The following is a 15,102-nucleotide window of genomic DNA, read 5'->3' on the forward strand; positions in this document are numbered from 1 at the left end:
TCTGAGATAGGTTAAAGGTATTCATAAGTTAGCCTCATTATCTTTCAACAGTTCGTTTCCAAAAGTGTCAACTTTGAGATTTCCCTCTTTTGACCCCAACCTCCTGCCCCTTCCACTTTTACCATACCCTCTTTTGAAACTCATCCTTGCTGTCATCACAGACCTCCAGTTCCTTAATCTCTCCCTGCTGACAGTTCAAAACCTTGTCCTGACTTTACTTCTAACTCTTTACAGTTTTGCATAGCTATTTCATTGTTGTCCTTCATTATCTGTTCTTGAATCTTTTGCCTCTTTGACATACTGTGCTCATGCTAATAATCTCTGCCATCTGACTTCTCTGCAATTTGTTTTGAATCTAACTGCACTGTTAGAGGAAGTCACAAAACAGCTCTAAATGCTCCAAAATGTTTATTCTTCCTGACTTTTCACTATGGTCTTACTGTTGTGTCAGCAGGCCTTTTATTCCTCTTCTACTCAAAAAAAACCCCAAACAAAGTAAAGTTCTTATCTTGAGATTTAGTACCTTTACTAAATCTTTATTATAACACTGACCACTGGCCACTTTCCCAGTATTATTTTACATTATTCCCCTTCACAAGAGGGAAAGGGGTGTACATATCCTTAAAGCACTATATTTCCACATTGGTCATGTTGTAAAAGAAGAATCAGAACAAAAGGGAAAACCCATGAGAAAGAAAAAGAGAGAGAGAGAACACTATGCTTTGATCTGCATTCAGACTCCATAGCTCTTTCTCTGGTTATGGATAGCATTTTCCATCATGAGTCTTTTGGAATTGTTTCTTAGATCATTGTGTTGCTGAGAAGAGATAAGTCTTAACAAAGTTGATCGTTGCACAGTGTTGCTGTTACTGTGTACAGTGTTCTCCTGGTTCTGCTCGCTTCACTCAGCACCAGTTCATCTTAGAATCACTCTTGCCATTTCATTTGATCCCTCTAATCTTAATCATTTTTTTACTTGTATACATTTCTTATACCTTTATCTAAATTGTAAGCTCTTCAGGGGTAGAGTCTGGACTTCTTTTCATCTTTGTATCCTTTGCACCTTGCATTATTGCCTCACACATAGTATTCACTTTATTGCTTGAATTAAATTTAATGGGGATGAGGGTATATAAAATCTCTATAGAACAGCCTATTATTTCCCCCTTTGGTTTCTCAGAATATAAATATCTTGCTAGATTATCATTAGATACTTGAATCTTTAGCCTAGGAGGAATAGAGGAATAGAATAATTATACACTTAGAACCAGAAGAAACCTTAGAGATTATCTACTTCATTTTGCTCATTTTCCGATGAAAAAACACGTAAATAGTAGAGTTGCGAGAATTACTTCATTTCTCCCTTTGCTTCTATACTTTGCCATTATTTGCTGTTTTGTGGATCCATACAACATCATACTTCAGTACTCAGTATTAACTATCCTTTGTTCCTTGGCTGTGTGCACAAAAAATATAGCATAACAGTTATTGTATTGGGTGGAAAGGAATTGTTCTATAAAACAAATTTCTTAGGGGCTGTAGAGATGGGTATTCTGAATATTAATGTTTAAGACCAGCAGATTATATCTCAGAGATAGGGTGGGTGTGAGTGACAGACAGCAGCAAAATACTTTTTTGGCTAAAGGAATGATCAGACCTTAGGAGTGGAGCTCTGTGTGAAAGGGAAGAGCCAGATTGTACTAGAAAATGGGTAGCTTTGGACATGGTAGAGTTGTCTGTCTTACTGAGTTTTTCTCTTGGGATAAGTAGATTGCTTTTGGTCTGAATGGGTCAGAAAGTAAAAGAAAGGAAAAGAAGGAGCTAAGAATCTTTGGAAGGTTTGTTATTAAAGGAAGTTCTTCAGGTGAGTCTATATTCTAAGAATGTCACTGCATATAACAAGCATTGAATAGATGAGAAGGACTGCTAAGACACATGTGTACTATTCTTTTCTATCCTCTGCCAAAGTCTACAAAATAGAAAAGATGACTACACTGTGAAAGCTAAATTTAACATGTAGTCTGTGTTTAAAACTATGCACAGATTCATACATTTAAAAATTTCAGGTGTCTTAATCTAGTAGATAGAGAACTGACTCTGGCATCAAGAAAACCTGAGCTCAAATTCAGTCTCAGACACCTATTAGCTGTGTGATTCCCCAGGCAAGTCTGTCAGCTTCAGTTTCCTCATCCTATAAACTGAGGATAATAATAACAGCATTTCCCTCTCAGGATTGATGTGAGGATCAAGTGAGATATTTGTTTAAAAAAAAAAAAAAAAAATTAGCAAGCCATAAAGCATTACATCACTGCTAGCTAATAACAGTTATAGAAGTAGTAGTTGCATTCCTATTAATATTTCACTGTATGACCTTTTTCTCATTAGCCAAGTGTAAAGGTTCTAGTTGTTTTGCGATGTTTTTATATCTTTCTTACAAGAGAGACCCTTTTAAAACTTGTTTTCTGGACCTATTCATTTTGTCCCATTTTGTCATTCTTGACAGGCAATGTGTCTACTTAATACATGATATTCATTCCTATATAGTTTCTTAACTAGAATGCCTTTTCTCCTTCAGATTTAAATTCTACCCATTCTTCAAGGTCCCAGTCATCATTCTTACAGCTCCAAAACCTATAAAACCCCATGGAAACTCTAGAAATGTGAAGACCAGAAGAAAAATAAAATAGCAACAGTGAAAATTCAGTGCAGGTGAATAAATAAAAATTTTGCCACCAACGTCCTTGACATTGTCAAATGTTGAAACTGCTGTAATTTTATTGGTGGAAATAACATTAAAGAAGAGGCATTGAGGCATGTTATTTCCATTAGCAAAAATAACATTAAAGGAGATCATCTGCTTCACATCTGCATTGCTGTACCCTAAGTACCATGGAACCTTTCTATCTAATACAGCTGAAGTTTCCATATGTGTGGTCTCCCCCTTTAGAATGTGAGCTTCTGCAGAGCGTACCACATAGCACCCCTTAGCACAGTACTTTGCACATAATAAGTACTTAACAGACACTTCATTCATTCATTCAGTTAGGTTAATGGTTTTTTGAGAACCTAACAAATTTTAAAAGCTCTTCAAAATACAAGTGAAATCTAGAAGTTTAAAGAATATTTGATGGAGGGTATCTTGAGTTCCACTGTAGAACTCCATAAAGATTTCAAAGTCATTTTCTGGATCAGTCACTATGTTTGAATAAAATAGTGCTTTTTTATCAGACATTCTTTGTAATTTTTGAGACTATATTTCTTGAATTATCGTTACAGAAAAAAGTAAAGGGAAAGATGAAAATAATTTAGAAATTGCTGAAAATCTTAGATCCAAGTTCATTGCAGAAATATAATTGCTACTGCTGCACACTTAGGACTTGATTTTGAAAAAAATACTGCAAATATATTAAAATAAACAATATTTTCAAGTACTTCATCCAAGCCTAGGATTCTGCAAAGCTTATTCCTTTCAAGAAATAGCCATTTAATAAATGCTTGATGAATTGAAATTAATCCTTTTTGAATCATGGTGACAAGGCCATTGAATGACTCAGCCTCTTACCATTGATTCTTGCCTGCTTCAGGTTCCTCTGTCTTGTCCAATATTTGAAAAGAGAGAGGAAACATATTCTTGTTACTTCTCTAGCTCTCTTATTGAAAAACACTTTCGGGGCAGCTAAGTGGCACAGTGGATAGAGCATCGGCCCTGAAGTCAGGAGGACCTGAGTTCAAATCCGGCCTCAGACCAAACACTCGACACACTTACTAGCTGTGTGACCCTGGGCAAGTCACTTAACCCCAATTGCCTTAAAAAAAAGAGAAAGAGAGAGAAAAAGAAAAACACTTTCATGGCCTAGATGTGAGGCTTCTTTCTGTCTAAGATACAAACCTCTTGCTTTCCTCATCTCTTGATACTAAGACACATTTTGCAGTGCATTTTTCACCAGGTTCCCCTGTATACACCTTTGCTCACTGATATGGGGATCTTTGTCACCAAGAGGTGATGATGATTTGACAGGAGAAAGTGGGTAGAGTTGCTGCTTGGTTCTGAATTTGTTTCTCTTTTTTCTACCAAGGAGAATGGATGGTCTTTACAGTAGATACAACATAACATAGCTGTGGGATTGGTGTTCAAGATAAATGAGAATGTCACAAGGGCGCACATAGTCTCTTTGATGAATTCAGGTTACCTGGCCCAGATGAGTTAATAGCCTTGGGTACTTAAGAACTTGGTAGTTGAGATCATTGAGCTATTGTCAGTGATATTTCAAAAAACATGAAGGACAGGAGAGACACCACAGGACTGGAAAAGGGCAAAATGTACAATTTTCAAATAAAGAGGAAGTGAATAGAGTCTGTAAATTAACAAGCCAGTAAGTCTGTCTTCAGTTTCTAGGAAAAAATTTGGAACAGATCACCTTTTTTAAAGAGATGGTTAATGAACATCTAGAAAAATCATCTAGCTTCATGTAGAGTAATTCATACCAGGCTAATCATATTTTCTTTTCTGATGAGTATTACTTAATTGGTAGAAGAGGACAATGCTAAGTCCCTAGGTGAGAAAAGTGAATAGAGGGCTGGACTTACAGGAAGACCTGAGTTCAAATCTTACCTCAGACACAACCTGGACAAGTTACTTAACCTCTCAGGCTCAGTTTCCCCATCTGTAAAATGGAGGTAATAATAGCACCTGCCTTATTAGGGTTGTTGTGAGCATCAAATTATATATTTGTAAAGGGCTTTGCAAACTTTAAGGTGCTACATAAATGCTAGTTATTATCATTCTTGTTGTTATTGTTATATGAAGTTTACCTAGATGTTTAACAAAGCACATGATAGAATGTGTCATAATATTCTTGCAGAAAACATGGAGAGATGGTGGCTAGACAATTATATAATTGGATGAATTCAGAACTGGTTAAATGGCTAGACTTAGAGTTGTGTATTATCAGCTTGGCTAGAGGTCTTCAATGGAATGCTTCAGAGATCTGTGTTAACATTTTTATCAGTAACTTGGGCATACTTGTCAAATTTGCTGATGACCCTTAGCTATGAAGGATAGCTAAAGCACTGATAGACAGAATTAAAATCCAAATTGATCTTGACAAGTTAGAACATTAAGCTGAATCTAAGAAAATGAAATTCATTAGAAATAAACATAAAGTTTTACACTTGTTGAAATATCATCTTAATAATTACAGGATGATATGAGGCATGGTTAGACATTATTTGTTTGAACTAGATCTAGTGGTTTTCAGGGACTTAATGTATAATGTAGGTCATTGATGTGATGTGGTACAAACAAAAGCTAATGCAGTCCTGGCCTGCATTGATAGAGACATAGTTTCTAGGCGTAAGACAGGCTAAAATCTTTTGTGCCTCTGCCTTAGTCAGACCACATCTGCGGTATTGTGTTCACTTCTGAACATTTCATGAATAAGCTGAATAACATCTGACGTAGGATAGCCAGGATGGTAAAGCATCTCAAGTTTATGTCATGTGAGAATTGGATGAAGGAGCTTGAGTTGTTTAGCCCAATAAAGAGAAAATCTCAGGGCCTATGACAGTTGTATAAAAAGTATGTACAGGATTCTTATGTGGAGGTGGGAAAAGATTTATTCTGTTTGTCCCAAGAAGACAGACTCAGAAATAAGTGGGAAGTTGGAAAGAGGGAAACTTTATTTCAAGAAAAATTGCCTAACAATTAGAGCTATCCAAAAATGGTATTCTTTCTACTTTCAGGCTGCCTCCGGAGGTAATGGGTTTCTCTCCTCATTGGAAGTCTTCATATAGAGGCTGGGTGTCTACTTGTTGGGTATGTTGTAGAGGGGTTCAGGTTCAGGTTGGATTAGATGGCCTTTTCAGGTCCCTTCCAACTCTGAGATTCTATGAATCTGTGATTCATTTTCTGCAGTTCAGATTCATGGTTGACCTTTTGTTTATGTTCCTTATGAATACTGAAGTGCAAGAAAGCCAAGCATCCCATGAAATGTTATTAATTGTGTTTGAATACCTAGTAAAACTAGTTCCATTAGCTTCCTTATTTGTGTCTACAGTGAGAGCCCTTGAACCCTACTTCCATTTACTTTCAACTTCTTTATGTTTTTTTGGTTTTATTCACATAACATAAATATCAACATTCTTGCAATTCAATTCCTCCACTAGAATGTGAACTTACTCAGTGCTAAGATAATGTTTATAGGAGGTCTAAAAGCTTTGAATTTAGCACCGTCTGCTACCTTATCCCCTACTGGCTGAGTAAATGGAAGCTGTTATCTTTTATTCCTGCTACATGACCAGACCCAGATCTCTTTGATTTTATAGTCATACACATCTTTGGTGGTTTTTCACCACTTCTTGTACTCAAGTCATCATTGGTAATAATGTTGAAGTCTGCTTAAGTGCAGCATGTGTTATACCACTTTCTACTATACTAATTATTCTGATTTTATGGGGATCCATAATTCATTGTCATAGAACCTACTCCTATGGACCTGTGAGAATCATTGATTTGAGAGTTCTCTCCTTAGATGCAGATAGCCCATCCATGCCTGCATACCTCTTGTCCGTGTCCAGAAAATTCTCAACAGGTCCATCCTTTGACCAAGCAGTGCCGGAGGTCTGCCTCACTTTCTCCTAACATTGGATTCCTGCCAGTGGAGCACTTTAGCCTTCTCCCTGTCATCCTTTACTCTCTCCATGTGATCAGCCTTCTCTTTCTGTCATGCAGTTCCTTGATGGCATCTTTCACTGGAATTCCTCATTGCTTATATTTTGCATCCTGCTCACAGCTACCACATACTTTTCCTTCTGGGTCATAAAATCACCATGAGACCATTGATATTGGCAAGATATGTTTTTTTTTGTGATACAGAGCAACTTGGGTTCATTGAAGGCAATGAACATTTTCCCAAATGTAATACAGGCAGCCCTCTTTCTAGTTAATTCAGTCCAATTCAGCAAGCATTTGTTAAGTACTTGCTGTACGAGGAACTTCTAAGATCTCTTCCAATTCCACAATTTTATGGTTTTGTTGTACACAGTACTGTTCTTAACTCTTTCTCAGGGAGAAATCATCATTTTCTTCCTGTAGGTACTTTTGCTTCTCTCCATAGCTGATAGGCCAAGGAAATGAATCCCCCTTGTTCCCCTATGGTCCTTCCCAGACTCCTGTCACCCAATCTTCAATTAATCAATACACATTTATTAAGTACCTGGAGTACCTACCAAGAGATATATAGTAATGGACTAACTCAAGATATTTTCCTTATAATTCCGTGCCATAATCTAGGAATTATGATTTGTTTTTTCTCGTGTGGATTGTTATGCAAATCTCTGGTGTGGCTGTGGATTTTATTAGAATCTCTTTAGTTATTCTAGGGTTGAGCACAGTCAGGACAGTGTTTTCTGTGAATAGGAGCACTTAAAGGATCTTGTTGTGTAGGGATACCCTCTTTTATGGAAGGAAGGAAACAAGCTTATACTAAGTGCAAATATCTTCTCATTTGATCCTTTCGGTTGAACTTTATGCAGAACATCATTCATGATGGTGGTGAACATCTGGCAAACATGTTTCTGTGTTATGCTACACTTAATGTGGTGATTAGAGAATTATCAAAGAAAGTGATACTTGTGATTGCGTCAGTCAAGATATTCTGGATTATTTTAACATGCATGAGATGTTGAAAGAGCCCTTTTAAAGCTGTGCTTATTCTACCATGTCATTTTTTTTTAATTACAATAAATACAGTGAGATCTTATGTTCACAGATTAGTCAGTTTTGTGACTGAAAATGTGGTGAACTGTCTGAAAGCCTGCCTGTTCCTTTCCCATGTTTTTTATCAAGAGATACATACAAGAAGAATTTTTCAAGGAGTTCATTGTTATCTTAGTCACTTTTTTGGGTACTAATACTATCTGTGATGTAGTAGAAAGAGTGCAGGACTTGAAGTATGACAGGACCCAGATTTGTATCCTTCCTGGTACACCTGTGAGTTGTAGTTGTATGCCTATGGACGGGTCACCTAACTACTGTAAGCCTTCACTACAAAATATAGATGATAGTATTCATCTTACAAAATTGTGAGAATCAAATCAGATGGTGTTGAAGTGCTTTGTAAATCTTTAAGCCCCACATAAATGCCAGCTGTAATTTTCTGTTCCTTTGAATTTTCCCCTTTTTTGTATAGCTTGAAATTCAGTCCTCTGTTCACAAAATTCACAATTTCATATATGATTTTCCCCCCCAGTTTACTAATAATACATTTATTTGGTGTTTGTTAAGTTTAGATTAGGAGGAAAAAAGAAATTTAAGGAAAAAAATTCAGTCACCTGTGTTCCTTTAAAATTTTGTATATCTATTTACAGATCTCTTTTCAGTTTTATCTATAAATGCACCAAAGTTGACCCTGACTTACTTGCATTTCATTTCTCTTGCCTATTTTTTACTCTTTTGTGAGGTGATAGTTTATTATAATTTTCCATCTGTCTGTAAAATACTGCACATTATCCTATGTTGTTGTTGTCTTTCATATCTCTTCATTTGCAAGGAGATAAAGTATTTGTCAGATAAGGTGGTTTCTGTGTTCTTTTGGTCTTTTTATGGTGATTGTTCTGCATTATTTAACTTCTCTAAGAAGTGGTAATAAACAAAGGCAGAAGTCTTTACTTTTATCAATTTCCTTTTATCAGATCATTTTTGACATTTCAAGGATAAATTAATAATCAGTAGTTTCTCTTTTGAAATTAGGATTTGAACTTCTGTTGGATTTCATATTTATGAGTGTCTATGGATGAGCGATATTAAAATGTAGATGATTAATTTTAGAGGACTCCATACATGTCCTTGTTCTGTTTAACATTTTGTCGAATGACTTGGATGCATATCAAATTTGTAGATGACACAAAGCTAAAAGCTATAATACATTGGTTGACGGTCAGGATTCAAAAGGATCCTGACAGTTAAGAATGTTTGACTAAACTGAATAAGATAAAATTTAATAGGGATAAATATAAAATCATGTATATTTGTTGTTCAGAAAATTGTGGTCCCAAGTATAGCCAATCAACAAGTATTAAGCACCTGCGATGTTCCATTTGCTATCCTAGGCACTGGGTATGCAAATTTGAAGAACGAAGCAGTTCCTGTTCTCAAAGAGCTTATATTCTCACGAGATAATGGAAGTGTGACTAGAGAATAGTTTGTGTGAAAGAGATCTGGAGATTGTAGTGGACTGCAAGCTTAATGTGAACCAGCAATGTGATCCTGCAGCCAAGAATGCCTTAGCTTGGCTGCATTAAGAAAAGAAATAGTATCTAGGACTAGGAAAGTGATGGTCCTGCTATACTCTTCCATGGTCTGACAGTATCTGTAGGATTGTGGTACAGTTCTGGATGCCACATTTTATGGAAGACATAGATAAAGTTGGAGAGTGTTCAGAGAAGGGCAGCTAGAATAATAGAAGGCCTTGAGCTCATGCCACTGAGAGATGAAGGAAGAAGGGATGCTTAGCCTGTAAAAAGAAGCCTACAAGGATGGGGGTAGAAGGTAGAAATTGGCAACCATGTATTATAGCTGTCTTAAAGTGTCTGATGGACTGTCACATTGAAGAGAAGTTAGGCTTGCTTTAATTGGCTCCAGAGGGCAGACTTAGAAGCAATGAACAGAAGTTGCAAAATACCAAGTTTAGCTTTACTATAAGGAAAAACTAATAAGAATAAGAGCTATCTCAAAGTGAAAGGGGCCACCTTAACATGGATTGAGTTGTCTCTCACTGGAGGTCTTCAGGGAAAAGCTAGGTGACCGTGAGTTGGTGTGTGGTATGGATTAGATTAGGTGGTTACTGAAGTCCTTCTAATTATGAGATTCTGTGACTCTGTTTGACTTTATCTCTGCCTTTCAGATTAATAATGATAATAGTAATAACATAGCTAATATTATATACTACTTTAAGGATTGCCAAGCACTTTACATATATTAATCTCATTTTAAAAATAACCCTGTGAGATAGGTGCTGCTATTCCTATTTTACAAATGAGGCAGCTGAGCCTAAGAGAGCTTAAGTGACTTGACCAGAGGGAGTCATACAACTAGTAAGTGTCTGAGGCAGGATATGAATTAAGGTTTTACCAGCTCCGAAGTCCTATATTCTCTCTGCTGTGCTCTGTAGTACTCTTCTGTCTATCTACTACTTATTTAACCCAGTTTCTCCTAGCACTTGCTCAAAGATAATGGAAAATTTTTAAAGCCATAGTCCTTTAGGAAAAAAATAGAAAATTAAACTTGAATTTCACCTGATGTTATTAGTATTTTCATGTTTCTCTATCCATGAACAGATTTAGTGAAACAGTAACAAGGTTTCATAAGGATATTCAAAAACTCATCTTGGGGGCAGCTAGGTGGTACAGTGGATAGAGCACCGGCCCTGAAGTCAGGAGTACCTGAGTTCAAATCCGGCCTCAAACACTTGACACTTACTAGCTGTGTGACCCTGGGCAAGTCACTTAACCCCAATTGCCTAACCAAAAACAAAAAAAAAGAAAGAAAGAAAGGGGCAGCTAGGTGGCACTGTAGATAGAACACCGGCCCTGAAGTCAGGAGGACCCGAGTTCAAATCCGGCCTCAGACCAAACACTTGATAATTATTAGCTGTGTGACCCTGCGCAAGTCACTTAACCCTAACTGCCTAAAAAAGAAAAACAAAAACTCACCTTGTTTATTTACAGATCCAGGTCTCGAGAGCATCGTAGGCATCGATCTCGCTCTACTTCACGAGAAAGAAAGAGAAGAACTAGATCCAAGTCCCGTGAGAAACGCCATCGTCACAGGTCACGCTCCAGCAGCCGCAGCCGAAGCCGCAGCCACCAGAGAAGCCGGCATAGCTCCAGAGACCGGAGCAGAGAGCGATCCAAAAGAAGGTATTAGTCTAACAATGAAATATCAGTTCATAGCACTGCCTTACACTCTGTGTGAAGTTAGAATTTTATTAGTTTAGTAAATAATGGATATTAAAGAATACATTTCAAAGATAGTCACATTTTTTTTCTTTAAATCACAAAATAAATCATTTGGATTAAAATCACACCTGATATAAACAGAATGCAATTATTTGCTGTTTTTTCTGATCACAAAAACTTTTATTTTCTGGATAAAATGTTACTTGTAAGTGATATACAGTTGTTAATTCTTCTTTAGAATAATAACCTTTCCATTTTTGTTATTACTGGAGACACCTTAAAGAAACACTTTATAAAACACTGTAAGAGATGCAAAAGAAAAAAGACACAATTCCTGTCTTCCAGGAGAAGGGCAGCACAACAGGAGGAATAGATCATGTAACATCAGTAGATAGAAATTATTAATTAATATCATTTGCACTGTATGTTTGCTTAAGGGACATAACAGGAGAGTGATTAAATGGTTCAGGTTAATCAGAAAATGATCCTTGTAGGAAATAATTTTTGAGACCACTTTTGAAAGTTAATGAGAGGAGTGAATTAGCAAAAAGGAAAAGGGGATGAATTAAGTGAATCTTAATTTGAGTTGAATAACTTGTTACTTTGTATGTTAGGAAATGAAAATTATAAAACAAGGGGAAGTGGTTGTGGGCCAGACTGAGGATTTTGAAATTGTTGTAATAGAGGCAGTAGGCACTTAGCATCTATCATCTATTCATCCATGCATGCATGCATGCATATAAACAAACCACACGTAATTTTATGTGTGTGTATGTATATATGTATAATATATATGTATATATAATATATATCCTTTATTTTCATTTTATATTTATTTATATGATGTGTTTATTATATATGTAAAATATGTATTTATATTATATATGTGCCAGAACATTGGAAGGTAGTTTTTTAGGTATAACTAGGATGGATTAGAGTGATGAGGACAGAAATCAGCTGCTAAGAAGCAGCTGTTTTGGATGAGGACCTAGATTAGGATGTGCCTCTGCAAAGAAAGGAAATAAATAAAAGCACATTTGAGAGGATATAGGGAAGGAATAAGTATGAATTAGCCATTGAGGGTAAAGGGAATGGCAGAAGGTGGGATAGGAGTAGAGAGAAAAAGCTGAAACTTAATTGAAACTTTTGAACATGGTGGCGCTGTTGATGATAAAAGGAAGTGTATAACGATCTTGGATTTCAGTATATCAGTCTATATAAGATGCCATGAAGACAGCAGAAAAGATGAGCAAGAATGGTGCAAGAACTTGAACAAAATATACAGATTTAGGGGTTGTACCTTCAGAAGGTCATTGAAACTAAGATGATATGAGGGTTAATTTATTTTGGACAAAACTAAAAAAAAGTTATCTGCATACTAGCCATATTCTCTCCAACTTTGCTTCATCTCATGAGAGGTACTCAGTCATTGGGCTGGACAGCTAAAAAGAATACAAAATTGCTTATAATTTGAGAGAAAAAAGAGAACACCCCTCCCAGTTTATAATAAAAAGAAAGAATTCTTAGACGCAGTTTAATGTGATATGAGAAGAAAATGGCTTAAGTTCTTGGTTATAAGTCAAAAGTATATTGTGATGATATAAACTGGATTTCCTCACTCCCCCTTTTAAGAACAGTGAAGTTTGAGAACAGCCTTAAGCGAAAATACGTACGTGCTTCATGGTAGCATTGAGTTGACCCTTGGATTCTTGAAAGTTATGCCAGTGGAGCACAAGCTCTTATAATCCTGCCAAACTGTAGAGAGGCTTCGTTGTACATCAGTTTTCTAAAGGTGAGGTTTTCCTGTGTGACCAGAAGTTGGTAAATCTTTCACCTGTAGCAAGATGGTCATTATCTAGACTGATAAAATAACAGATTCTTGAAATATTGAAGAAATTTGTGATAGGAACTTGTTCAGTTTTTAGAAACAGACTTGATGGGATGGAATTAGGACCTTACGAATGCAAGAAAACTCCGAAGAGCAGGGGAAATACTTTAGGAGAAAGGCTTTTAGCATGGTGTTTATGAACTTGTTCTTTAAAATATTGTGATAACTGTGTTTTAATATAATCGTTTTCCTTTATAATCCTACGTATTTTATTTTCTTCCATGCATTTAAAAATGTTTTGAAAAGGTGTCTATAGGCTTAAGCAGATTACCAAAAAGGCCTGTGTTACAAAAAAAAGGTTTAAGAACTTCTGCTTTAGGGTGAAATTACAGGAGAGATCCACTGATGCTTGTTTTTATAGAAGGATTTTGGGTGCCAGAACTAAGTGTATAGGACATGAGGTGTTACAGAGTAGGACTTTAATACTTAGCACAAATTAGCCAGGCTCTCCTCAAAGATATCTGAGGCTATGTACTTGCTGCCTGGATCCTGGAACAAAATCAGACTTTATTTCATGGAGCCAACACTAAGTAAAAAAATATTTTAAACAATCAATATCTTTACAACTATATATATATATATTTTTTTTTTTTCGGTGAGACAATCAGGGTTAAGTGACTTGCCCAGGGACACACAGCTAGTGAGTATTATATCATATCTGAGACCAGATTTGAACTCGGGTCCTCCTGTCTCCAGGGCCGGTGCTCTATCCACTGCGCCACCTAACTGCCCCTTTTACAACTATTCTTAAAGGGAGGTCTGTCTGGGTGTCTAAAGAAGAAACAGTTTACCATATATGTAATATGTACTTTCTGGCCTGCAAAATAAAGTCTTTGTATACAAGACTTTGGAAATTTTTCCATTTGACTAACTTTCATCCAATCTACTCCATTTCTTAGAACTACACATAAAGCTACATTTTTGTTTTATTTGCTCATAGGTATAGTCAATCAGTTCATAATTATTGAATGCATAGGTATTATGGATATATAAGAGAAATAGGAAATGTAATTCTCTTCAAAGAATTAATATATGCTTAAGGGAATAAGGCTAGCATATAAAACTTAAAATTATGAAAACCGTACAAAATTAATTATCTCCCCCCCCTTTAAGAGAAAGAAATTATCATCTGCAAAGTACTTGAGGAAGATCTCTACAAATAAGTTGGAGTTAAACAAGATAGCTTAAGAGTGCCATAAGTACAGAGAAGGAAGAAGGCATTCTTGGGGTGGGTGAAATTGCATGAGCAAAAGCAAATAAAAATGGGCATAGCATTTTTGGAGGACCATGTGCAGGTAGATATGCCTGATTAAGTAAAGGATTTTTCTTTTTTTTCTTTTTTTGGTGGGGGGTGTTGAATTGATGCTTTAAAAAAAAATCACCATCATTCATGACCTTTCTCACCTTCCTCCTTACTCTTCCCTGCCCTTACAAACCTGTAGTCATAGAGCACAAATCAGTACATGAAGCCTATCTGGATGACTCCTTCCAGACCTCTACTCCATTCTACTGAGAGGTGGAGGCATGTACCATCATTTGTCAGACTTGGACATCTTTCAGAGCCCTTTCAAGTTCTTGGCTACTATGATATGTTGTGCTGTGATTTTGTTTTGTACGTATGGCACCTTTTGGAGGGCTTATGTTGAGGAATAGTGAGAATTTAGAGTTGATATGCAAGGTCAAGCCATAGAAACCATAGAGGTTTTGAAAGGTTCTGCTCATTTTCCTGTCTTCCATAGTTCTTCTAGGTTTATGATAACTCACGATGTCTGTGCTATTTATTTGCTGTTTCACTTTATTTTAAAAATACTAATCATCTGGGATTTGTTGCTTTTCAATTCCTCAAAACCATCTGTTTTTCTGATGTAATCTCCCAAATATTGGAAACGAGTTTAAAGATAGTTAAATTAATTTCCTTCTCTGTTTTGGACTAAGTAAATTAATCTATGATTAATTGGACTTTTCAAATGATGCTATTTTAGATAAAATTTAATTTTTTTTGTTTCATCACTCAATGAATAGCTTTTAAAAAATGCACTAGTACTCTTTCATGCTTTAGTAAGAAGATATTAAACATAATTTATAATCGTTTGATCTTTCCTTGACGTAGGATCTTAATAACACCTCAGTATTATCATTCTGTACATTTTCTATCCTATAGGATACGTATTGGGATTATGAGTCCCAGCTCTGCCGTTTGTTAGCTGTATGGTGTGTGTGTGTGTGTGTGTGTGTGTGTGTGTGTGTGTGTGTGTGTG

The 15,102-nt window shown here is 36.2% G+C and overlaps 1 protein-coding gene across 2 annotated transcripts in view; it reads left to right on the forward strand.

Moving 5' to 3' along the window:
• Positions 1–15,102, forward strand: part of LOC114028162 (putative RNA-binding protein Luc7-like 2) — a 63,503-nt gene that overhangs the window by 45,938 nt on the left and 2,463 nt on the right. For both annotated transcript variants that reach the window (XM_027842384.1, XM_027842385.1), the window contains exon 9: positions 10,726–10,917. In XM_027842384.1, the coding sequence (XP_027698185.1) occupies positions 10,726–10,917 (192 nt within the window). The remainder of the gene's footprint in view (positions 1–10,725; positions 10,918–15,102) is intronic.

The sequence above is a fragment of the Vombatus ursinus genome, unplaced genomic scaffold (assembly GCF_900497805.2).
Source record: "Vombatus ursinus unplaced genomic scaffold, bare-nosed wombat genome assembly UNPS02014870.1, whole genome shotgun sequence".
NCBI classification, from domain to species: Eukaryota; Metazoa; Chordata; class Mammalia; order Diprotodontia; family Vombatidae; genus Vombatus; species Vombatus ursinus.